This window comes from Hevea brasiliensis, chromosome 18 (genome assembly GCF_030052815.1).
Source record: "Hevea brasiliensis isolate MT/VB/25A 57/8 chromosome 18, ASM3005281v1, whole genome shotgun sequence".
In the NCBI taxonomy this organism is placed as follows: Eukaryota; Viridiplantae; Streptophyta; class Magnoliopsida; order Malpighiales; family Euphorbiaceae; genus Hevea; species Hevea brasiliensis.
The window spans coordinates 46,054,557-46,078,778 of NC_079510.1; the positions used below are offsets into that span (position 1 = coordinate 46,054,557).

Sequence of the window (24,222 nt, forward strand, 5' to 3'; positions counted from 1 at the left end):
CTTAATAACTTCCATAAAATCCTCATTAGAGCTTGTTTTAGTCACTTGAGAAAAAGATTGAAAGAGGAAAGAAATACAAAAGATAGAGATTTGAAGGAATTGAAGTTCTAAGAAAGGTTAGTAAGCAAACTTGATAAATTTAGTTTGATTTCTACATTTTTAGCTTGATTAACTTGTAAATAAACTTAAAATGAAAAGAAAAAATTTATCGAGGGACCATGACTGAAATTCAGCCAGCATGTGTATGGGAGTTTTATGGCATGGTTTGATTGGTTTGAATGGGTATATGAACCTTAATTAGTTGAATGATTATAATTAAAGGCATTGAATTAGCTAAATATAAGAAAATTGTGAACAGGTTGGACACTTAGGGTTTAGAGACCAAAAAAAGTGAAAAATTGATAAATGATGTCTTGGACCTAGTTTAAGGAAAGAAATGGTCAATTATGACCTAATGAGGTGTGTTAGGAGTGTTTGAATAAAAAACAAATTCAGATTGAGTATGCAGCATGACCAAGTTACCTTTAAGGGACCAAAAATGAAAATTTACAAGTCCAATTGGTATGAGACCAATTGGGAATGAAAATAGACACTAAATGACACAATTTTAATTTAGGAAGCAGGCCCAAAAAGTGACCAAAACCTAGTGAACAAATTGACCAAACTTGGAAAATCTCAGTCTGCCATGTACAAACTGACCAAATGAACAGTGTTTGTTTATTTGGCCATAACTTGAGCTAGGCAGGTCTAAATAACTTGAAATTTTACCAATGGATAGTTGAGGTATATACCTAAAACTTTCATGAAGAATACCAACTCAAATTATGTCATTAACCAAGTCATTTGACAACCCAAAGTTGGTGACCTAAAACTGCTAGAACCAAAATTTGCCCAGAAAACTAGGTTGAGTCCAATCCAGCATCCATGGTTCAAATGGCTATAACTTGAGCTAAAAAACTCCGATTTGAGTGATTCAAAAAGGAGAATAAACTTAAGACAATAGGGAATATTTTCTATGAAGAAAGTTTTGCCAAATTCCAGCAGTAAACGGACCAATGAAACAGTACAATTAGGGACACCAAAACTGAAAATTTGGCAATTTTGCCTAAAAGACCTAAGTTTTTAGAAAATGACCAAAAACCAACAATTTTAGTGACCAAAATGTGGTATGTGGGTGAAGTTGGAATTCCCATACCTATTAAGCCTTAGAAAGTCAACAATTTGACTTAAATAGTGTAGTGAATAGTAACCCAAAACACAAAATTTCAAGAATGTCGAGTTTAGCACGTTAGAGCTAGGTAAAAGTGAAGTTAAATTTATTGTTGGATTTATGCTAAGTTATGGTACTGAAACACTGTAAAATTGTGTGTTTCAGTTGAAAAGAATATCGGAACAGAACCCGAGGAGTCGAGTCAAGGCCAACAGGCGACTCGTTTGAGGTTTGTGCACAACGTATACTTTTTATAATCATCTTTTGCATACTGTTTTGAATAATGTGAAATATTGGATTATAACATTCTTATGATATTTGATTTAAATTGTTGAAAGTTATTATGTATATTGAAATGACAATGTTTAGCAAATTGTTAAGATAAGTTTTGAAACCACAGTGTCATGACCATATATTTGAACACCTCACTAGCACGACTAGTGGGGGTAATTAGTTTTGAATTTTGATTCCTTCTCTGGAGAAGTGTTGAGGTGTGCTAGTAGAAGAGGATGTGAATGGATATCCATATATTTGAGCTAGCTAGCCTTGTGATATGATTTCTCTTTAGCCTCTGGTTATTGAGATTCTATTTGTTTCGAATGGCATGATCTAACTGTGGGTTTTATGAAATGTGTTTTGATACTTCGAAATGAACTTGGTTTGCATTAAAATTTCATAATTCATATTTTGTGTTTAATGCTCATGTTTAGTCAAATTTTTGAATAAATGTGATTTATATTCTGCATAAAGATTATTTTAGTATGTTGTGCACCACTGAGTCCTAGTACTCAGCGATAGCTTTTATTGCTGTCGCAGATTTAGAGACTAGAGGAGCAGCAGACTGAGCTGCTGAAGATTGAGGATCATTCAGCTTGAAGTCTTCGGGTATAATTTATACCCTAACTGTGAATATTTCTTTTGATGTATATATTGCACATAAATGTATAGACATGTAAAAATGGGTCTTGAGCAGTTTGTATAAAATTTGTATAAAGTTGTAATATATATTGTAGTTTAAAATTCTCTTAATGTAAATTTTGTAATGATGTATCTAAATTGTTTTGTCTCTAATGAAATATGAATGGAACTATTTTATTTAATTTGAATGAAATGGATTGCTAGTATTTTGATGATCATTGAATAGTGGATTTGAAATTTGAAAGTTGATAAATGTGTTAAGAAATTGATTGAGATTGAGTATGAAATTGAAGCAGTTGTTGAGAAAAAATTTTAGAAGTGCTTTTTACAAGTATTTAAAGAACTATTTTCTCAAAATACAGAGGAAACTCTGTCAAAATTTTTATAAAATTTGCGGAAAAATAAAATGGACCAAAAATATTAACTAGTTTTAATTTTAACTAAATGTTTTAAATACTTATTAGAAAATGCTCACCACTTATCAAAAATAAGAAAATTATTTTAAAATCCCTTGTAGGGTACTTAATGAGTTATCGGTAGGTGAAGTTCGGTAGTTCATTAGGTATTCTACTAGATCATGTTATGCCTTACAAAGAGGTAAGGTGTGGCATGTTTTAGTGGTATCAGAGCAAAATTTTTAAAGTATGTTTTAACCTATGAATTTGTGTCTTTCCTTGTTAAGTACAACTGCTCAATGTCCATATTTGTTACGTATAGTGCATTACATCATGAATATGAACTAACGGAGGGAAATCTCCATGTGTTACTTGTTCAGGAGATACCCTAACTTCAGACTGAGATGGAAGAAGGGGATCGCTCAGTTGAGCAGTCTGTTGAAGCTGAGGCACAAGGGGAAGCCCCAGCTTTACCGAATGTCAGTGGTCGATAGCACCACTTCGCAAATGCTGCAGCTTCGCACAACAGATGGCTGCGATGTTTCAACAAATGGCTGGGGGTATGCCTGCTCAAGCTCCACCCCAGACACCTGTGACACAACCACTGCCTCTAGCCAAGCAGTATGATAAATTATTGAAGTATGGGGCTATAGAATTTAAGGGTATAGTGGACCCTTTAGAGGCAGAGCAATGGCTTGAAAGAATGGACAGAGTATTTAAGAAGCTGCATTGCCAAGAGGAATTGAAGTTTGAATACTCTGTGTCGCTACTGCAAGGGGATGCATATGATTGGTGGAAGACCATCCCCCACAGCTTGGCTGAACCACTAGTGCTGACTTGGGATGACTTCATCAGAGAATTCAGACAGAAATACATCCCAGATGCATATGTTGATCAGAAATTACAAGAATTTTTGAATTTGAAGCAAGGGAACAGATCAGTGGCAGAGTATGAGAGGGAGTTCTCCCGCTTAAGTCATTATGCTGGGAGTCTCCTTTCCACCAGCAAGGCAAGATGCAAGAGATTTGAAACGGGTTTGAAGCCCAGCATAAGGATGCAAGTTGTGGGATTTCGACACAGCAACTTCTCAGAACTCATGTCTCAAGCACTTGAGTTGGAAAGAATAGAATCAGAAGCAACCCTAGTGAAAGAAAAATCAGAGAAAGCTAAGAAATCAGAAAGACAAGGGGGAAAAGTCAGTAGAGCCGAGTTCTGGTGGTACCTCTGGAAAGAAGAAGAAATTTAGTAGACCCAGCAGGGGTCGAGGTGGAAGATTTGTTAGGGGCAGATTTTCTGGACAGAGACCCCCCTAGGTCTGGTCAGCAGTCGAGCAGGGGTTCACATTCTGCCCGCCTCTGTGAGACTTGTGGCAAGATTCATATGGGGGAATACTATTGGGCCACTGGAGCCTGTTTTAACTGTGGAGGCAAGGGCCATTTAGCAAGAGACTGCACTAGTGCTCCGTCTTCGAGATATGGTCCAGCTCCTACTACTGCCGAGGGATCTATTCAGAGTCCTGCTCCCAGAGGTTCACAGTTAGTTGGCAGAGGAAGAGGCAGAGGTAGAGGCACCGCTCAGCGAGGCACGATTGGTCGGGCCAAAGACAAGGGAGTGCTTGATCGAGTTTATTCAATGAGGCAGCGAGAAGAGGCTGAGACTTCTGATGTTGTAGCCGATACATTCTCTATCTCTGAGCAAGAAGTATTTGTATTGTTTGATCCGGGTTCAACCCATTCATATGTTAGTGCTAGCATAGTCAGTTCACTTGCTGTTCCATGTGTGCAAATGGGTTTTGAAGTGCTAGTAACTAGTCCGTTAGGACAAGAGGTCCGGGTCAACAGAATCTATAGAGACTGTCCTTTGGTGATCCAAGGACATGTTTTCCTGTCAGACTTGATTGAAATGCCCTTCAGAGAGTATAATATTATCTTGGGCATGGATTGGTTAGCCAGGCATCACGCTATGATTGATCAGATCAAGATACCACTTTTGGTCTCCTCTGCATGCGGTGATGTGGTAATACATGGGGAGAGGCATTTACTGTCATCAAACATCATTTCGGCTGCACTTGCCAGAAGAATGATCAGAAAGGGGTGTGAAGCATACTTGGCACATGTGATAGACACCCAAGTGGAGAGTCCAGCATTGAGGGACATCCCTACTGTATGTGACTTTTCCGAATGTGTTTCCTGATGAATTGCCAGGATTACCTCCAGAAAGAGAGGTGCAGTTTGAAATTGATGTTATGCCTGGTGTGGACCCAATCTTTATAACACCATATAGAATGGCACCTGCAGAATTGAAAGAGTTGAAAGTACAGTTACAAGAGCTGCTTGATAAGGGCTTTATCCGCTCTAGTGTGTCACCTTAGGGAGCGCCAGTGTTGTTTGTAAAGAAGAAAGATGGCACTCTCCGCTTGTGTATTGATTATCGACAGTTGAATAAGGTGACAATAAAGAATAGATATCCATTGCCCCGCATTGATGACTTGTTTGATCAGTTGAGGGGTGCAGCTGTGTTCTCCAAAATTGACCTGAGATCAGGTTATTATCAGTTGAAAGTACAAGAGTAGAGTATTGCTAAAACTGCCTTCAGAACCCGCTATGGCCATTATGAGTTCTTGGTCATGCCATTCGGGTTAACTAATGCTCCGGCTGCTTTTATGGATCTGATGAACACTATCTTCAGACCATACCTCGACCAGTTTGTTGTGGTATTCATAGATGATATATTGGTCTATTCGAGGAATGCAGAAGAGCATGATAAACATCTGCGGATTGTACTGCAGACTTTGAGGGAGAAACAGCTATATGCCAAATTATTGAAATGTGAATTTTGGCTGAAAGAAATATCTCTCTTGGGGCATGTAGTATCAGAAGAGGGCATCAAAGTAGATCCAAGTAAGATTGAAGCTGTCCTTAATTGGAGGCCACCCAGAAATGTCACAGAGATTCGTAGTTTTCTGGGGTTAGCTGGATACTACCGTCGATTTGTGAAGGGATTCTCCATGTTGGCATCTTCATTGACCAAGCTGCTTAGGAAAGATGTGAAATTTCAGTGGACGGATAAATGCCAACAGAGTTTTGATGAATTGAAGAGATGTTTGACTGAAGCTCCAGTCCTTACTTTACCTACTCCGGGTAAAGAATACACAGTTTACAGTGATGCTTCTCTCAATGGGTTAGGCTGTGTATTGATGCAAGATCAAAATGTCATTTCCTATGCATCACGCTAGCTGAAATCGCATGAGAGGAATTATCCGACACATGACTTGGAGCTTGCAGCCATTGTGTTCGCTCTTAAGATCTGGAGACACTATTTGTATGGAAAAAAGTGTTATATCTACACAGATCATAAGAGTTTGAAGTATTTGGACACCCAGAAGTAGCTGAATTTGAGACAGAGGAGATGGTTAGAGTTAATAAAAGACTATGATTGTCTGATAGACTATCAGCCAGGGAAAGCTAATATTGTGGCTGATGCTTTAAGTCACAAGACTATGGCAAGTCTACGGGTTACTCCTTTGTCTTTGGTACATGAGTTGAGATCATTACATGCCAGCTTAGAGATTAATGATGAGGGGCAAACAGCAGTTGCATGGCATGTACAGCCAGTGTTGATTGATCAGATTAGAATGGCTGCTCAGAATGATCAGAAGTATCAGAAGCTGATGGAAGAAGTCCGACAGGGCAAGAAACCAGAATTCTCAATAAGAGATGATGGTCTACTGCTACACCAGGGCAGAATGTGTGTTCCTAATGATGTTGATTTAAGGCAGATCATTTTGAAGGAAGCACACGAGTCTCCTTTTGCCATGTACCCTGGTGGCACAAAAATGTATAGAGGGCTAAAGGAGCATTACTGGTGGATGGGTATGAAAAGAAATGTGGCAGAGTTTGTTTCTAAATGCCTAACTTGTCAGCAAGTGAAGGCAGAGCATCAAGTACCCGCTGGGTTGTTACATCCACTACCAGTACCAGAATGGAAATGGGAGAGAATAATGATGGATTTTGTGATGGGACTTTCGAAGACACAGAAGAGTCATGATGCAGTATGGGTCATTGTTGACAGACTAACCAAGTCTGCTCATTTTCTGCCAGTTCGGATAGACTACAATTTAGAAAGATTGGCCAGATTGTACATTGATGAGATTGTGAGACTTTATGGAGTGCCAGTATCCATTGTATCAGACAGAGATCCTAGGTTCACTTCTAGATTCTGGGATAGTCTTTAGAGAGCCCTAGGAACTAGATTGAACTTCAGTACTGCATTTCACCCACAGACAGATGGCCAGTCTGAGAGGGTAATTAAGATCTTGGAGGATATGCTACGGGTTTATGTGATTGAGTTTGAGGGCAGTTGGGATACACACTTGCCTTTGATTGAGTTTGCTTATAACAACAGCTACCAATCAAGCATTGGGATGCCTCCATATGAAGCTTTATATGGCAGAAAATGTAGAACCCTGTTGTGTTGGGATGACGTGGGTGAAAGAAAGATGATTGGACCCGAAATTGTTTAACAGACTGAAGAAAAAATCAGGGTGATTAGAGATCGACTTAAGACTACATCAGACCGTCAGAAGTCCTACATTGATATGAAGAGAAGGGATATTGAGTATGCAGTGGGTGAGAAAGTATTCCTCAAGGTTTCCCCATGGAAGAGGATTATGAGATTCGGAAGAAAAGGAAAACGGAGTCCTTGTTTCATTGGGCCATATGAGGTTCTGGAAAGAGTGGGTCATTTGGCATATCGATTGGCACTACTTCCAGAGTTGGAGAAGATACATAATGTCTTCCATGTGTCTATGTTGAGGAGGTATCGATCAGACCCATCTCATGTACTACCTGTGGAAGAAATTGAAGTGAATCCAGACCTCACATATGAGGAAGAACCCATAATGATTCTGGCTTATAAGGTGAAACAGCTACGGAACAAGCAGATACCGTTGGTAAAAGTGCCGTGGAACCATCATTCGGGCCAAGAAGCTACTTGGGAACGAGAGGAGGACATGAGGAGACAGCACCCACAGCTGTTCAGATATTGATACCAGGTAAAATTTCGAGACGAAATTTATTTTAAGGGGGGGAGAATTGTAACACCCCTATTTGCATAGCCTGGTATATTTCACTGTTCCGGTGATCGGAGTCGGTCCGGATAATTAAGGAAATTAGAACTACACTTAAGACAACTAGATAAGCCATAAACACAAATAATTAGTAATTGCCAATTAGTTAAGTATAAATAAGAAGAGCAGAACATAAGAAGTTAAATGAGCCGAGAGTCACAGCGATGGGTGACCTTCTCTGGAAAGACTGCGAAGTCGTTTTAAACTCAAATTTCGAACCGTAAAATGTGACGCCGTGGTCCTTAGGACCCTTACGAACACAGTGGAAATGAGAAAATCACGAAAAAGAATTATTAAGTCAGTCAAATAATTAGGTCAGGGAGCTGGAAGAAATATTGAATTATTTGCAAACCGAGTTGAACCGGCGAGGGGCAATTTGGTCATTTGACCCCAAGAACTGACTCCTGACCTAACTGTCAAATAAAATCAGAGAAAAGAAAATTTCAGAATCGAAAATTAAATTAAAGAACTAATAGAAAAAAAAAGGAAGGAAAATGAAAAAGTGAAGGGGAGATGACATCATGCATGACATCATGCATGATGCCATAAATCCTATAATTAATAAATTTGATTAAATGGATTTTTGGGTCTTCCATAAGACAAAATACATAAAAGAAGAAAGAAAAAAAAAACAAAAAGTCATCTTCCTCACATGTTGCCGTCTCCCATCTCTCTCTCCCTCTCCATTGATACACCTTTATTAAAGCTTGCACTCAAGCTTGAAATTCTTTACTAAACCTTAATAACTTCTATAAAAACCTCATTAGAGCTTGTTTTAGTCACTTGAGAAGAAGATTGAAAGAGGAAAGAAATACAAAAGATAGAGATTTGAAGGAATTGAAGTTCTAAGAAAGGTTAGTAAACAAACTTGATAAATTTAGTTTGATTTCTACATTTTTAGCTTGATTAACTTGTAAATAAACTTAAAATGAAAAGAAAAATTTATTGAGGGACCATGACTAAAATTCGGCAGCATGTGTATGGGAGTTTTATGGCATGGTTTGATTGGTTTGAATGGGTATATGAACCTTAATTAGTTGAATGATTATAATTAAAGGCATTGAATTAGCTAAATATAAGAAAATTGTGAACTAGGTTGGACACTTAGGGTTTAGAGATCAAAAAAATAAAAAATTGGTAAATGATGTCTTAGACCTAGTTTAAGGAAAGAAATGGTCAATTATGACCTAATGAGGTGTGTTAGGAGTGTTTGAATCAAAAGCAAATTCAGATTGAGTATGCAGCATGACCAAGTTACCTTTAAGGGACCAAAAATGAAAATTTACAAGTCCAATTGGTATGAGACCAATTGGGAATGAAAATGGACACTAAATGACACAACTTTTATTTAGGAAGCATGCCCAAAAAGTGACCAAAACCTAGTGAACAAATTGACCAAACTTGGAAAATCTCAGTCTGCCCTGTACAAACTGAACAAATGAACAGTATTTGTTCATTTGGCCATAACTTGAGCTAGGCAGGTCTAAATGACCTAAAATTTTACCAGTGGATAGTTGAGGTATATACCTAAAACTTTCATGAAGAACACTAACCCAAATTATGCCATTAACTAAGTTATTTGGCCACCCAAAGTTGGAGACCTAAAACTGCCAGAACCAAAATTTGCCCAGAAAACTGGGTTGAGTCCAATCCGGCAGCTATGGTTCAAATGGCTATAACTTGAGCTACAAAACTCCGATTGGAGTGATTCAAAAAGGAGAATAAACTTAAGACAATAGGGAACATTGAAGAAAGTTTTGCCAAATTCCAACAGTAAACGGACCAATGAAATAGTACAATTAGGGACACCAAAACTGAAAATTTGATAATTTTGCCTAAAAGACCTAAGTTTTTAGAAAATGACCAAAACCAACAAGTTTAGTGACCAAAATGTGGTATGTGGGTGAAGTTGGAATTCCCATACCTATTAAGCCTTAGAAAGTCAACAATTTGACTTAAATAGTATAGTGAATAGTAACCCAAAACACAAAATTTCAAGAACGTCGAGTTTAGCACGTTAGAGCTAGGTAAAAGTGAAGTTAAATTTATTGTTGGATTTATGCTAAGTTATGATACTGAAACACTATAAAATTGTGTGTTTCAGTTGAAAAGAATACCGGAACAGAACCCGAGGAGTCGAGTCAGGGCCAATAGGCGACTCGTTTGAGGTTTGTGCACAACGTATACTTTTTATAATCATCTTTTGCATACTGTTTTGAATAATGTGAAATATTGGATTATGGCATTCTTATGATATTTGATTTAAATTGTTGAAAGTTATTATGTATATTGAAATGACAATGTTTAGCAAATTATTAAGATAAGTTTTGAAACTACAGTGTCATGACCATATATTTGAACACCTCACTAGCACGACTAGTGGAGGTAATTAGTTTCGAATTTTGATTCCTTCTCTGGAGAAGTGTTGAGGTGTGCCAGTAGAAGAGGATGTGAATGGATATCCATATATTTGAGCTAGCTAGCCTTGTGATGTGATTTCTCTTTAGCCTCTGGCTATTGAGATTCTATTTGTTTCGAATGGCATGATCTAACTGTGGGTTTTATGAAATGTGTTTTGATACTTCGAAATGAACTTGGTTTGCATTAAAATTTCATAATTCATGTTTTGTGTTTAATTCTCATGTTTAGTCAAATTTTTGAATAAATGTGATTTATATTCTGCATAAAGATTATTTTAGTATGTTGTGTACCACTGAGTCCTAGTACTCAGCGATAGCTTTTATTGCTATCGCAGATTTAGAGACTAGAGGAGCAGCAGACTGAGCTACTAAAGATTGATGATCATTCAGCTTGAAGTCTTCGGGTATAATTTATACCATAACTGTAAATATTTTTTTTGATGTATATATTGCACATAAATGTATGAACATATAAAAATGGGTCTTGAGCAGTTTGTATAAAATTTGTATAAAGTTGTAATATATATTGTAGTTTAAAATTCTCTTAATGTAAATTTTGTAATGATGTATCTAAATTGTTTTGTCTCTAATGAAATATGAATGGAACTATTTTATTTAATTTGAATGAAATGGATTGCTAGTATTTTGATGATCATTGAATAGTGGATTTGAAATTTGAAAGTTGATAAATGTGTTGAGAAATTGATTGAGATTGAGTATGAAATTGAAGCAGTTGTTGAGAAAAATTTTTAGAAGTGCTTTTTACAGGTATTTGAAGAACTGTTTTCTCAAAATACAGAGGAAACTCTGTCAAAATTTTTATAAAATTTGCAGAAAAATAAAATGGACCAAAAATATTAACTAGTTTTAATTTTAACTAAATGTTTTAAATACTTATTAGAAAATGTTCACCACTTATCAAAAATAAGAAAATTGTTTTAAAATCCCTTGTAGGGTACTTAATGAGTTATCGGTAGGTGAAGTTCGATAGTTCATTAGGTATTCTACTGGATCATGTTATACCTTACAAAGAGGTAAGGTGTGACACGTGGTCTTTAAATTAATTTGTAAAAATTAATAAAGTTTATTGATTTTGAAAAATCAAACCCGATTTCTAAAATTCATAAAATTTCAAATAATTTTCTAAAATTTTAATCAAATAAAATATTAATATTTACCCATAAAATAAGTAATTTAAAAATTATGGGTATTACAATTACTGAGAGCAGTGCCATAAACAGCAACTCATGTTCCCCTAAGGACAACATATATCAATATCAGAATTGTTAGAAATTCCTTATATCATAGTTACCTGTAAAAAAGCACAAGAAAAGTGCAAACACAACGTTTGGAGTTCTGGGACAACACATGGCCACGTTTAGAATTACTAATTCCAACCTCCAAAGACAAATAGATATACCTAGAAAGCTTCAAATGGAGCTAACCATGCCAAAACTTTTACAAAATTATCATTCTTCTCTTTATGGTATATGTTCCCAAATTGTGATCCACATGGAGCTAACCATGTTAATATTTTTGTAATTGACTGATCATCCGCTACATCTAGTTAACCTTAGAGGATTGAAGCTGAGAGAGCTCGAAACTCATCTAGGAACTACACAAGAGAGCTTGCACTAATAACAAGAAAGCTTATTGTTGGTGCCTCGGAGAGCGAAAGGATTTGTTGCCGGTGATAGGCAGAGACTCACCATATTCTCGCTTGTGGTTTTTTTTCTGTGTATAATTGTCTGTGCCTCACTGTTCGCCTACAAAATAAAGCAGGCACAGAGAGAAGATAGTACTGGGAAGTAACCAACTAACAGTAGATATGAGGGAAGGAATGGCAGATTTAGGTACACGGTGACGTTTGATGCAGAAATGCTACCGGCATGAGGCAGGAGTTTTACTTTGTCTTTGAAGCAATTACTAGGGTCAAGTGAGTAGTCGGTTCACCATTCCATATAATGGATCTTGCTAGTTTAGATTCAAGAGTATAAATCAACCAAGCAGCTTGTTAGTTACTCAAAACTCGACTTGATAAAAATTTAATTTAGTTCAGTTTATTTTCTAAATGAGTCAAGCTCGAATTTAGCAGTATTTAGCTCGAGTTCGAATTCGAGTTCGACTCATGAGTTAGCTCGTTGAATTGGCTCGCAATCTAACTTGTTAAACAAACTTATAAATTAGCTCGTGAATAAGTTCATAAATAGACTCTTTTTAAGGCTCATGAACTAGCTCATTTACAAAAATATTTATATTAATAATAATAATTTATAATGTTGTAAATATATTTATTTTATTTATGGTTATTTTAAAAATAATATATAAAAAAATTATATTATTTAAAATTATACTATAATTAATATATAAAATATAGTTATTTATAATTTATTTTCTTAAATAAAGTTAATTTGTATAAAAATAAAATCAAAATATTAAGTATATGTTCCCAATATAATAAATTAATATATTATTAAATATTTTATTATTATATAAAATTATAATATAATTAAAATAAAAGTGCATTTATAAAATATAATTATTTGTATTTTAAATATATTTTTTATAAAAAAATAAGTTAATTTTTATATGAGAAATAATTTTAAAATATTATATAATAAATACATAAAAATTATTTTAACTATTTTAATTGTATTAAATAAATCAGAAGTTAATTATGTAATTTTGGTGGTGGTCGTATGATTTAAAATATAAATTTATTTCTCTCTTCCTCTTTCTCTTTATATTTTGGACTTTTAAAAGATTAAACTCCAAATTTAATATTAATACATTTAACCATTATTATTATTATTATTTTATTTCTCTTTATAGTCTCTCACTAATTTTTTTTCTATTAACACTAACTAATTTATCCATATACTATTATTACTCTCTATAATATCACTTTTTTAATATTTATTTTTATAATATCTCTATTTTTAAACTGTAAATATTTAAAAGGTTAAAATTTAAGATTAACACTAATCTATTTTCCCTATATATAACTTAAATATGTACTTTTATAATTATTATTGTACTTAATATTAATTGTCTACTCATTCTATATAAATTAATTTGTTCATATCTTAAATAGAGTATTGGTTAAAGGTATAAAACACTAAATATAATTTGATAAATTAAATAATGTAATATATTTAATATTTTTTAAACTTATTTAAATAAATTAAATATAAAAATGGTAAAAAGCTAAAATTATAATATATTTATATAAAAAAATTAATAAAATTTATTAATAATATGAATTAATTAATAATGTAAAAAGTAGTATATTTTATGAGAATAATATTAAAACAATAAAATAATAATTTAATTATAATTACATTAAATTTATAATGTAATTTTAAAATTATGTAGTTTTGAATTGAAAAAATAAAGAATAATTAATTTTATTTGAATTATGATTGTATTGTAATTTGTATTATTTTAAAATAACTTGCAATATATTTTAAACTGTTTTTCTTGTTATTTGTTATTTACTATTATTATGACTATAGAGTCGTATAATAATGTATTATGAAAATAATTATATAAAATAGATATGATAAAACTTGAGCTTGTTGAACTTAAACTTAAGTTCGAGTTAGAGCTTATCGAATTTGAGATCGAGCTTATCGAATTGGAATTGAGCTTGATCTCATCGAGCTTATGTTCAAGTTTGTTTTTATGAGTTTATCGAGTTTGACAATAGTCGAGCTCGAGTTTAGCTTATTAATATAATAAATGAATTTAAAATGAGCCGAGTTCAAATTGAGCTCAGATTCAACATATTTAAAATGAGTTGAACTTGAACTTTAATATTAAAACTTGAACTGAGTTTGAGCTCGAATTTGAGTCTGAACCAATATTAATATATCAAGCTTAAACAAGTCAAAGATTAACTCGGCTCTATTGGTTTGCACCCCTATTTGGATTAGACGATAAATAAGCGGGGGAGTGCATCGAAACAACAAAGCGACCACATTCAACAAGAAATTCTAAAATAACACATTCAGCTTTATTTATTTATTTATTCCTTTTACAAAGGCATTAGAAGAATACATTAATCCACCTATAAGGTATGATCATTTTTAGGTTTACTTAATTATTAGGTGGGGCATAAGTTATTATAGATTAGATCTCAAAATAAATAACAGTTAAATTAAGTATTATATTTAAATATATATAATTATTATATATATATATATATATATATTTTAATTAATTATATATATATTAATATTAATTTTATATAGATTTTAATATAAATATTTCACATGAAATTAAATTTATGTTAAATGCACTCTTAATTTTTTTTAATAAAAATACACTTTTAATTATTTTAATATATATTCATTGATTAAAAAAACTGCTTACTAAGGAACACCATGGATGTCTCCATTTTAAATCTAAAATTAATTATTTTTATTTAAAAAAGGAAAATTATTTCTTGTTGTATAATTTATTAACTATTATTCATTTATAAGTTTTTATTAAATAAAAAAAAACATTTATTTTCGTAATTTTTATTTTATATCCATTTTTAAACCATGCGATATAGTTTAATGTATATAAAAATTTTTAAAATAAATTAATTTTAAGCAACTCATTATTATTTTATATTATGAAATGATACTTTGTTTATTGTAAAATTAATTTTTTCTTCAATTGATAACTTGTTTATTTTATTTTACATGAACAACACACTTTTCACAATTTATATTTATTTTTATTATATTGTATTGTGCTATTTCTTAAAAAAATATATTGTGCTATAAACTTTTTTTTTTGTCAAATATATATAAATTTCTACTTTTCTAATTGAGGAATTGATTTCTAACGATCATTATTAAGATATTTTATAAACAGTAAATTCTGTTTCATTTATTATATACTATACATAATAATTAAGTATGATGAAACTGAGGTCTCCTAAATTAAAATTTTAACTTATAAATACATATTAATGGAATTTTTTTTATAAATCTAAGTGACAAAAATATGTGAGATTATAATTAAATTTCCTAATATATTAAAAAGCAAAGCTGCTGTTTGAAGTTGGATTAAAGAGTCCCAACAACTTGATAATTGTTCATATAATTTTACTCGAGCAATGAAATTTGAACTCGAGACCAAGGGACGTGCCATCGCCCAGTAATCCTAGCCAGTTGCTGTCAAAAAAGCAATGAGAAGAAGAAGATTGAGATTATAAACTATTTCCAGAGAAATAGAGAGAGAGAGAGAGAGAGAGAGTGGTTGGCGAGAGGCTTCATATCTATTATATCATTTATTTACGTCACATGCATGGGGTGCATGATGAGGAGACTAAAGGAGACAGTGAGTTAATTGTAAGTATTAAGCATAGTCATTGACAGATATTTAATTAGCATAAATAAAAATATTTTAGGGTAATGGCTTTTTTTTTTGTGTAAATTACTTGAAAATTTGCAGGAGAGCCAATTTAAGTTTTTGATTTAATTTACAAATTTAAAAAATATTAATGAGAAATCATTATCTGTTGATGGCTTAACTTAGGCCTTGAAATTTTCAGCCAAGCCGGCCCCTTTAAGTTAATTTAAGAAGCCCAATGCCCAAGTAAAAAGTAAGGATTTAATAGTTTTAATTTTTAAATTTTTATTAAATTTAATTAAAATTTATTTTAAATTATATATTATTATTATTTTTAAATATTGATTAAAATTATACTTTTAATTGATTATTATATATTATTTAAATTTATTTAAATTTATATTTTTAATTGATTATTTACATAAATAAATTTGAATTGTTATCTAAATTACAACCCATCTCAAGTCCATTTATGCTATCCGAAACCGTAAGATTAGGTCGGATCCATTACCCGGACAGTTGCCGGATGCCCAAGCTCTTTTTCTCTCAAATTCTTTCCATATAAAATCGAAACAGCTTTGAAGTTGAAAATTTGATGAAGTAATGGAGGAGCAAATTTCAAACACTGAAACTGAGTGCCAATTCATGGAACATGATTCTACTGGTAAACAACATCGCTTTTCTTGTATCTAGTTTATGTGCTAAGTGAGGTTGATTATGTGTGGAATGCACTTGTTTTTCGATTGCTCTTGATTTTGAAAAACTCTGATACATAACAAATTGAATGAACTGGGAATTAGGTACTATTACTCTATTATGTTCAATTTGTTAGCTCTTTGGAAGCTAATTGATTACTTTTTTTTTTTATAATTTTTTCCTTAAATTTTTAGGTGTTTAAGCAGTATTTGTCGCTCTTGCTCATCCCTGAGCAGTGTTGTTATTTCTGAATTGCTAACTTTCTTGAATAAGTGATGCTAGTTTACAATAACCAAGTTATTCATTACATAATCAGTTGATATGTTTTCGCAGTTGTTTTTAAGAAGATCAAACTACATGAAGCTGTTGCTGAAGGCTCATTAGATTTTGATGAGTGGATTTCACTTATATCAGAGACGGAGAAGACATACCCTGTAAGGTCTAATTAAATTTATTATGATAAATGATGGATCAACATGTATGCAGCAGCGACTAAATAGTGAAATTTTCTTCTTGCATTTAGCAATTTGTAGCTCCAACTTCAGTCTGCAGCATGTTATAGCTGTTTAAGGTTTCTGCTTCTGGTTGTGATTTAGATTGGGTTCCATACTTCTTATATTGTGGACTTAATTTCTGAAGCTTGATAGCTGATAAAGTACGGGAATTGGATAAACGTTGGATTCTCGTTTCTCAGGGCCTTCACATAAGCTATATGTACATGCAAAGCCATTCAATTTTATTTTATCTCTTCAGGTTTTAGTAGTACATTAAAAGCCATCCAGTTACACCTTATAACCTTGTGCTAACTTTATCAGCTGATCTGTTGGCATCTTATCCATTAGTGTTTGTGTTCTAAAATGATGTACTTCGATAAATTCTTTTCTTATTATCTCCAGAGTAGGTTTGTTTGGGAGCATGTGTAGAAATTGTTAGATTTTTTCATATTGGCTGTGTTTGGAATGAGTGATTTTGCAATAATTCAAATGAATTGAATCCTTTTCTCTCAATTTTTTTGTTTGGAAAGAACAATATTATAAGAAGTCAATTCCATCAAATTCTTGTGGGAATTGATTTTAAGCTTAAAACAAATTTGACAAAAATTGGTAAGATTTTGCAAGAAATGATTTTAATTAGCTCTATTTATATTAAAATTACTTAATTACCCCTGAGGCTCTCCCTTTTTTTTCCCTTAGACTCTTTTGGGTCTGCAACTCTTTCTTTTTTTTCCCCCTTTGTCCCTTTTTGGTCTGTAACTCTTCATCCTTTTTCCCCCCTTTATATATCTCCGTCTCTTTTTGGTTAAGGATTATATTTTGTTTTCTAAATTTCAGTTTATTATGACTTTGATGCTAAGGATTAATTTTGATGCTTTGTATCAAATTTACTCTTTAGGTGTAGTGGTTTCTCTTGGGATGTTAAGATTTAATTTTTATTATTTTACCTTTAGATTTGATGATGCTTTTTTTAAAATATTTTTTTTATTTTTTTAGAATTTAATTTTATTTGATATTGAGAATTATTATTTGATGCTTTTATAATTGATATTAATAAATTTCTCATGTTTGTTTTTGTTGATTTAAAAAAAATTGTTCTTTTACACGGATGTTAAAAAAATTCAAATTTTTATAATAATAATAATAATAATAATAATAATTCAGAATTTTTGTAAAAATCAGATTTTTGGATATTAATAATAACTCAACTCAACTAAGCCTTTATCCCAAAAATTTGGGGTCGGCTATATGGATTTTCTTTCTCTACTCTAAATGATTTTGGGTTAAATCCTTGGGATATTAATAATAACATTAATAATAATTTTTCACAAATTATTTTTAATGTGATAAAAATAGTTGTTTTTTATAAGTATAAATACTAATATTTAGTTTTAAAGATGATAAGGGTAATAAAGGAAATAAATCAATTTCAATTCATTATTGATTTGTTCCAAAGAAAAAGAAGAATTCTATTGAATTCTATCATACAAATGAATTCTATTACCAATAGAAATGAATTGAATTCTATTAATAGAATAGAATTCTTTTCTTGCAAAAGATTTATATCAAAAGGGGTGATTATGAGAACAATATGCTGAGATGACATTTCAAAAAATTTTGGCAATCAAACTGTTGAATATTAGTGTGAGTTTTTTCCTCTTTTAAAACCTTCATTCTTGTAGGAATGATAATTTGCTACCCTAAATGGCTCTCTCTCTCTCTCTCTCTCTCTCTCTCTCTCAATTTATGTTTCTTTTGCTCTTTATTGGTTTACTATCTATTACAATTTACTGATGATGAAAATGATACTGCAAATGATGTTGTGAGAGCTGATCACATGGCAGATGGTACCCATGGAATCTGCAGATCTCACTCTCCTTGTTGTTTTATTATCTACTACATTCTTAAGGATAGGGGACTTCATTTTACATGTGTTTTTGTTTATGTGTCTAATATGGTCACTAGTTAAGTTTCTTTTTTATTATAGATTTATGCAGCACATTGGTTATTTCTTTGATGATTGAGAATAAGGTTCTTTTGCATAATTTTTCAGGATAACATAGAGAAAATATGTTTAGCGTATGACTCTTTCTTGTCCAAGTTTCCTCTGTGCTATGGCTATTGGAGGAAGTATATTAATCACAAGATACGCTTATGCACTGTTGACAAGGTTGTTGAAGCCTTTGAACGAGCTGTGTTATCGGCAACTTATTCTGTTGATATGTGGATTGATTATTGTAATTTTGGGAGAATGGTTTTTGAAGATCCATCTGATGTTCACAGGTAATACTATGATTGGATTTATGGAAGCATTGGTTTATATATTACGTTTAGTCAACTTTCGTCGATAAAATGGGCCAGACCTAACTGTGCTCCAAAAGGCATCTTGTGGAGGGAGGATTGTTCAAGTTATATATTAAGCATTTTTCCCAATACCCAGTCAATGTGTGACTTAAAACACCCTTTTTATCCCTAGGATTGGACATCTGGAGTGTATAGTCTGTAGGATTAAATATCTGCAGCTGGTCCAACATTGAGACTATGACTGACATTGATGCTATGTTGATAAAATGGATTGGGCCTAACTCCACCCCAAAAGGCACCTTTTGTGGGGGGGTGGGGGGAACTGCCCAAGTCATAAATATTTTCCTCAATAACCAAGTGATGTGGGACTTAACAACTTTAGGAATAATTTTTTTAATTAATTAAAAGTATCGATGTGGCTTCTAATCAATTACCTATGGTACCAATTTTGGCCATATTTGCCATATTCGCTCACTTCCCTTGGGTACCGCGATCTGGGTTGCACGTTCTAATCCGCAGAACATTTGTTTCCCAAATAGCTAGGGGACGCGATCCAGGTCATCCAAATGGGAGTTCTAGCAGGCAAGAAAGGAAAAGAAGAAGAAGAAGAAAAAGAAAACAGCGACAATGCTGAAAGAAGAAGAGATAAAGAAAGCAGTACCATGTGGAGGAGAAGAAATAGCAGTAAGCCAAGTTAGCCAACAACACAAGAAGAAGAAGAACTCTTTTAGTTCTATTGGGTTAAGTGGTCCGTGGGACTCTTTAGTTTTTCTCTTGGGTCGAGTGGGACTTTGGGTTCTGAAAGGGCATTAAGTATTTTTGAGTAATTTATTGTTGGATGATATATTAGAGGATTAGATGGAATTTTAAACTTTGTGAGAGTAATATACAATAAATATGTTTTCCTTACTATTGTCAAGGGAAGAAAAATTATTTTAATTATTTACTTAATAATAATAATAATAATAATAATAATAATAATAATAATAATAATAATAATAAAATGATTTAAATTTTGAAAAACATATTATTATGTTAAAAATTATAATATTAATTAGTTATATTAAATTAAAATTTAATTTTTATAAATATATTATGTTAAATAAAATTTTAAAAAGTAAATTGTCACATAAATATATTTTGCATATTGCATAAATATAATTCATGTACTGTGAACCAAATTAGCGTATTGATTAAGCCTACCCTCTACATATCCTATTATTTATTTAGTGGGGTACTGCATACCTGCACTACTATCCAAGAGTACTACATTCCATGTAACTATGATTCTGGCACTTCTATGTTGCTAATTTGTTGGTGTTCTAAGTCATTTTCATACCAAATTGGTAGCTGACAAAAGTTGCTGTTTTGGGTCTCAAATTCAAAGAGTGCTAATAAGATGCTCCAGTTGTAACATTGTCTTTTATGCGTGTCACAGCCATGGCTCTTACTTTTAATTTAGATAGAGCATGAACTTTCATGTTAGGTCAATTAATAGTTTTTTAACATTTTCTTAGATTATTCAGAAGAGCCATATCCTTTGTTGGAAAGGATTACTTATGCCATATCTTGTGGGATAAATACATCGACTTTGAGTTCTCTCTGAAGCATTGGAGTTCCCTGGCTGACATTTACATCCAAACATTGAGGTTTCCAACAAAAAAGCTACATCACTATTATGATAGGTATGTCTTTCTTATCCAAGTTTCTTTCTCTAGTTCTCTCTAGTTTTTTGATAAGTGGATAAAGTTGAATTACAAAAAAAATTCTTCATTCTTAATTTATTTACTGATAGTTATGACACCAAGAACTTTTAAGAGATCGATAATATGTGAAGACAGTGTGCTGCACTCCGGTTGTCTTTAGAGATTGGATAACAGCTAGATTTTACACTTGCTAATTATAAATGAGCCTGAATTAATAAATTTCTTCGATTAGGTTTGAGTAGCTTAATAATGTGGCTAAACACCATTTTCAGGAAAGAAAATTTGAAGAAATGTATTGAAAAACATTTCCTTGACTTTATGTTTTGCAACAAACAAAAATGAAAGATCTTCATTTAAGGGTTAATGTTTTACTGCTGTGGTTACTTTGTTTCCCTTGGCACTACATTTTCCATTTTATCTATCTGTTTCCTTGGCCTGTTGGATGATATGGTTTTGAAGATATGTTTTGAAAAACATTTCCTAGGTTTTATGTTTCGTAATATATACAAAAATGAAAGATCTTCATTTAAGGTTTAATGTTTTACTGCTGCGTTTACTTTGTCGTTCCCTTGGCATAACATTTTCCATTTTATCTATCTATTTTCCTTGGCTTGTTGGATGATATAGTATTAACTCAAAATCATGTAGTCGCTGCCATTAATTTCAATTTCTTTTCAGTTTTAAGAAATTAGTGGAAATTTGGGAAGAAGAGATGGAATCTCATAGCAATCCTAGCATGACAACATCAGTAGAGCCTATGCTTGATAATGAAGTTTCTATATGCTATAGCCAAGATGACATTTCTTGCATAATTAAAGACTTGCTGGATCCATCGATTGGCTCAGCCAGGTTTAAAGCGCTGCAGAAATATATGTCTATTGGTGAACAGTCCTTTCAGAAAGCATCCCAGTTGAATGAAAAAATAAGTTATTTTGAGACCCGAATTAAGAGGTCTTATTTCCATGTCAAACCACTTGATGTCAGTCAATTGGAAAATTGGCATCACTATCTGGACTTTGCTGAATTGCATGGAGATTTTGACTGGGTATTGTCTTTCAGTTTTTCTGGTCCTTATTCAGGCTTTACCTTTTTCCCCCTCTTTTTTTTTTTTCATCTGAATTTCTTTATTTCCATAATTCCATTGATTAGGCTGTTAAACTTTATGAAAGATGCTTAATTCCTTGTGCTAATTACCCTGAGTTCTGGATCCGTTACACGGAGTTCGTGGAAAGTAAAGGAGGAAGAGAGATAGCACACTATGCACTGGACCGGGCTACACAAATCTTCCTGAAGGTGTGTATCTCCTAAGTTCAATTACACTAAGTGCTCTCTAAAAATATCTTTGGTTTGTTGTAATAGTGATATTTTCTTGCTATGTTCTATAGCTTGGAGCAATTGGAATAGTTTCTTAAGCACTTCTGGTGGAATGATATAGGTTTTTCCACTATCTGCGTGCGATTGGTTGATTCATTGTAGGGAGTTAGGAAGAAGGAAGATTGATGGATAAATTTTTTTGGAAATGTTCTAATTGAGCTTGTTTAACATGTTTGAAGTAATGCTAGAGTTTTTAATGAATATTATCAATTTAAACAGTCACTTATTGTGACCTAGAGGTCACAGATTCAAATTATGGAAACAGCCTCCTTGAAAATGGTAATGGAAAGACAAGTACATCAAATTGACCCTCAAAGCCCACAATGCAGGAGGTCTTGTGTGCTAGGACACCTGGATTTAAGGATAGAGTGACTCCTGTCCAATCATCTTATTCTCATTGTTTTAGTCATGCTTTTCACACTTAATAAATTTCTTCTCTTATTAAAAAAAAAAAAAAAACCCGATTCTAATAATGGAAACTATTAAACATTTAAAACTATGTTTCTTGATAACTATATTTTTGCTTAATTGTTTTGAACCCTGAGATAAACCTGAATTAAATTACTAAGAGATTGATGTTATGTTAGATTTATTGTGGATTCGTGATCATGACTTGGAGCTCCTATCATACAAGTTTTCTCAAGCTTAGTTGAAGACCTTATGTCTATTAAACCATGAAACATTAAACTTAACCTCTTCAATTCTTTCATGGTTAGTTTAGGCAATGTGTAGTACATACTTGAGAAGTATCCTTGGTGAAAATTTAAGCTGGTTTAATTTTGCAAAGTGCACAATTTCTTGATGTTCATGTGCTTGATTTTTTTATTACAAGTATGTATCTTATTGATATTGACAGGAATTCTTATATTGACTACTAAAAATGTTGGCTGGATTTTCTTATCATTCACTGTGTTGTTTTTAAATAAAATATTGGAAGAAGTGAATATTGGACAAAGATGGAAATTTCCTGTCTTTGCATGTGCTTATAATTTCAACGCAAGTTTGTCATACTGAAATTATTAATTGGTTATATGATGCTTTGACTCGATTGCTTTATACATTGGAGATGTTTATGGCCCAACTCATATATTTGTTGCAGAGGGTGTCAGTGATTCATCTGTTCAATGCCAGGTTTAGGGAGCGCATAAGGGATGAGTTTAATGCACGTGCTGCCTTTCTTCAATGTGATACAGAATCAGATTCAGACTTCGTTGAAAATGTTGTAATGAGATCTAACATGGAAAAACGTCTGGTATGTAATCCATTGATCAAGTTTTCTATCACTAAAAGAAAAAAAAAGTTCAATTAAATGTGATATCAGATTTAAGATAATTACAGATCTTTTTTCTTTTATTGTCAGGGAAATTTCATTGCAGCTTCTACTATATACAATGAAGCAATTGAAAAGGCTGCAGCGAAGGAAAAGTGGCATATTCTTCCTACTTTGTATGTTAACTTTTCTCGACTTAAACACATGGTAGGTTTTTCATGCATGTTCAAATATTTTACATTGGCAACTTATGATCGCTTACTCGTCTATCCCTTTTTAGATTTAGATCATGTTCTTTTTTTTTTTTTTGAAAAAAAAATCTTCTTTTATCACTTAGCGGCAAGTTTATTTTTCTTTTGATTAAGGGTTGCCCATCTGCTTCCAAAAATAATTCTTTCCTTAACAAAAATGCATCTGAGTTGTTAGAACACTATATCTATAAGTTTTCATTTGAGTTTAGGGTCTTGATGATATTAAACTTGTTTTAAGTTGATGTGATTTGTAGTTGTTGCAAACAACGTGAAATTCCATTTTGGTGTATGCTACTTTGGCCATATTTTTTTTCTTGTTTGTACAGTCTCTATTTTAACTGTTCTACTGGTTCACAGACTAATAATAGTGAAGATGCTGCTAGAGACATCTTGATAGATGGAATCAAGCAAGTGCCTTACTGCAAGTTACTTATAGAGGTATATCTTCCTTTCCATATAAGCATATTGAGGTCTGCAAATGATAATAGAATGATGCTTATGTGGGCCTCAAAACACCTCTCTGTGCTCTTATCTCAATCACTTGTCTGCATGTGAGTAGCGTCAAAACATCATTGCAATACAGCCACCAGGCTTATGGTGACAACCTAGGTCCAGCTCTAAAGTTTGCCATCTTTAGCTTCTTGGTTCTTTTAGATACAATTTTTTGGATTATAGCTTCCTCTCAGATTTCCTACAGCAACTGTGCTGTT

General features: G+C 32.6%; 1 protein-coding gene across 3 annotated transcripts in view; it reads left to right on the forward strand.

The window, feature by feature from the left end:
- Positions 1-15,929: 15,929 nt before the first annotated feature.
- LOC110668566 (pre-mRNA-processing factor 39-2) overlaps positions 15,930-24,222 on the forward strand; it is a 28,382-nt gene continuing 20,089 nt past the window's right edge. The window contains exons 1-9 of one of the 3 annotated variants that reach the window (XM_021829882.2): positions 15,930-16,081; positions 16,447-16,547; positions 18,661-18,890; positions 20,429-20,596; positions 21,296-21,662; positions 21,767-21,910; positions 23,091-23,243; positions 23,352-23,468; positions 23,870-23,950. In XM_021829882.2, the coding sequence (XP_021685574.2) occupies positions 16,021-16,081; positions 16,447-16,547; positions 18,661-18,890; positions 20,429-20,596; positions 21,296-21,662; positions 21,767-21,910; positions 23,091-23,243; positions 23,352-23,468; positions 23,870-23,950 (1,422 nt within the window). In that variant the 5' untranslated portion in view covers positions 15,930-16,020. Of the gene's footprint in view, positions 16,082-16,445; positions 16,553-18,660; positions 18,891-20,428; positions 20,597-21,295; positions 21,663-21,766; positions 21,911-23,090; positions 23,244-23,351; positions 23,469-23,869; positions 23,951-24,222 lie in introns of those variants that run through there. The other 2 variants (XM_058141134.1, XM_058141133.1) reach the window with 2 other exon arrangements.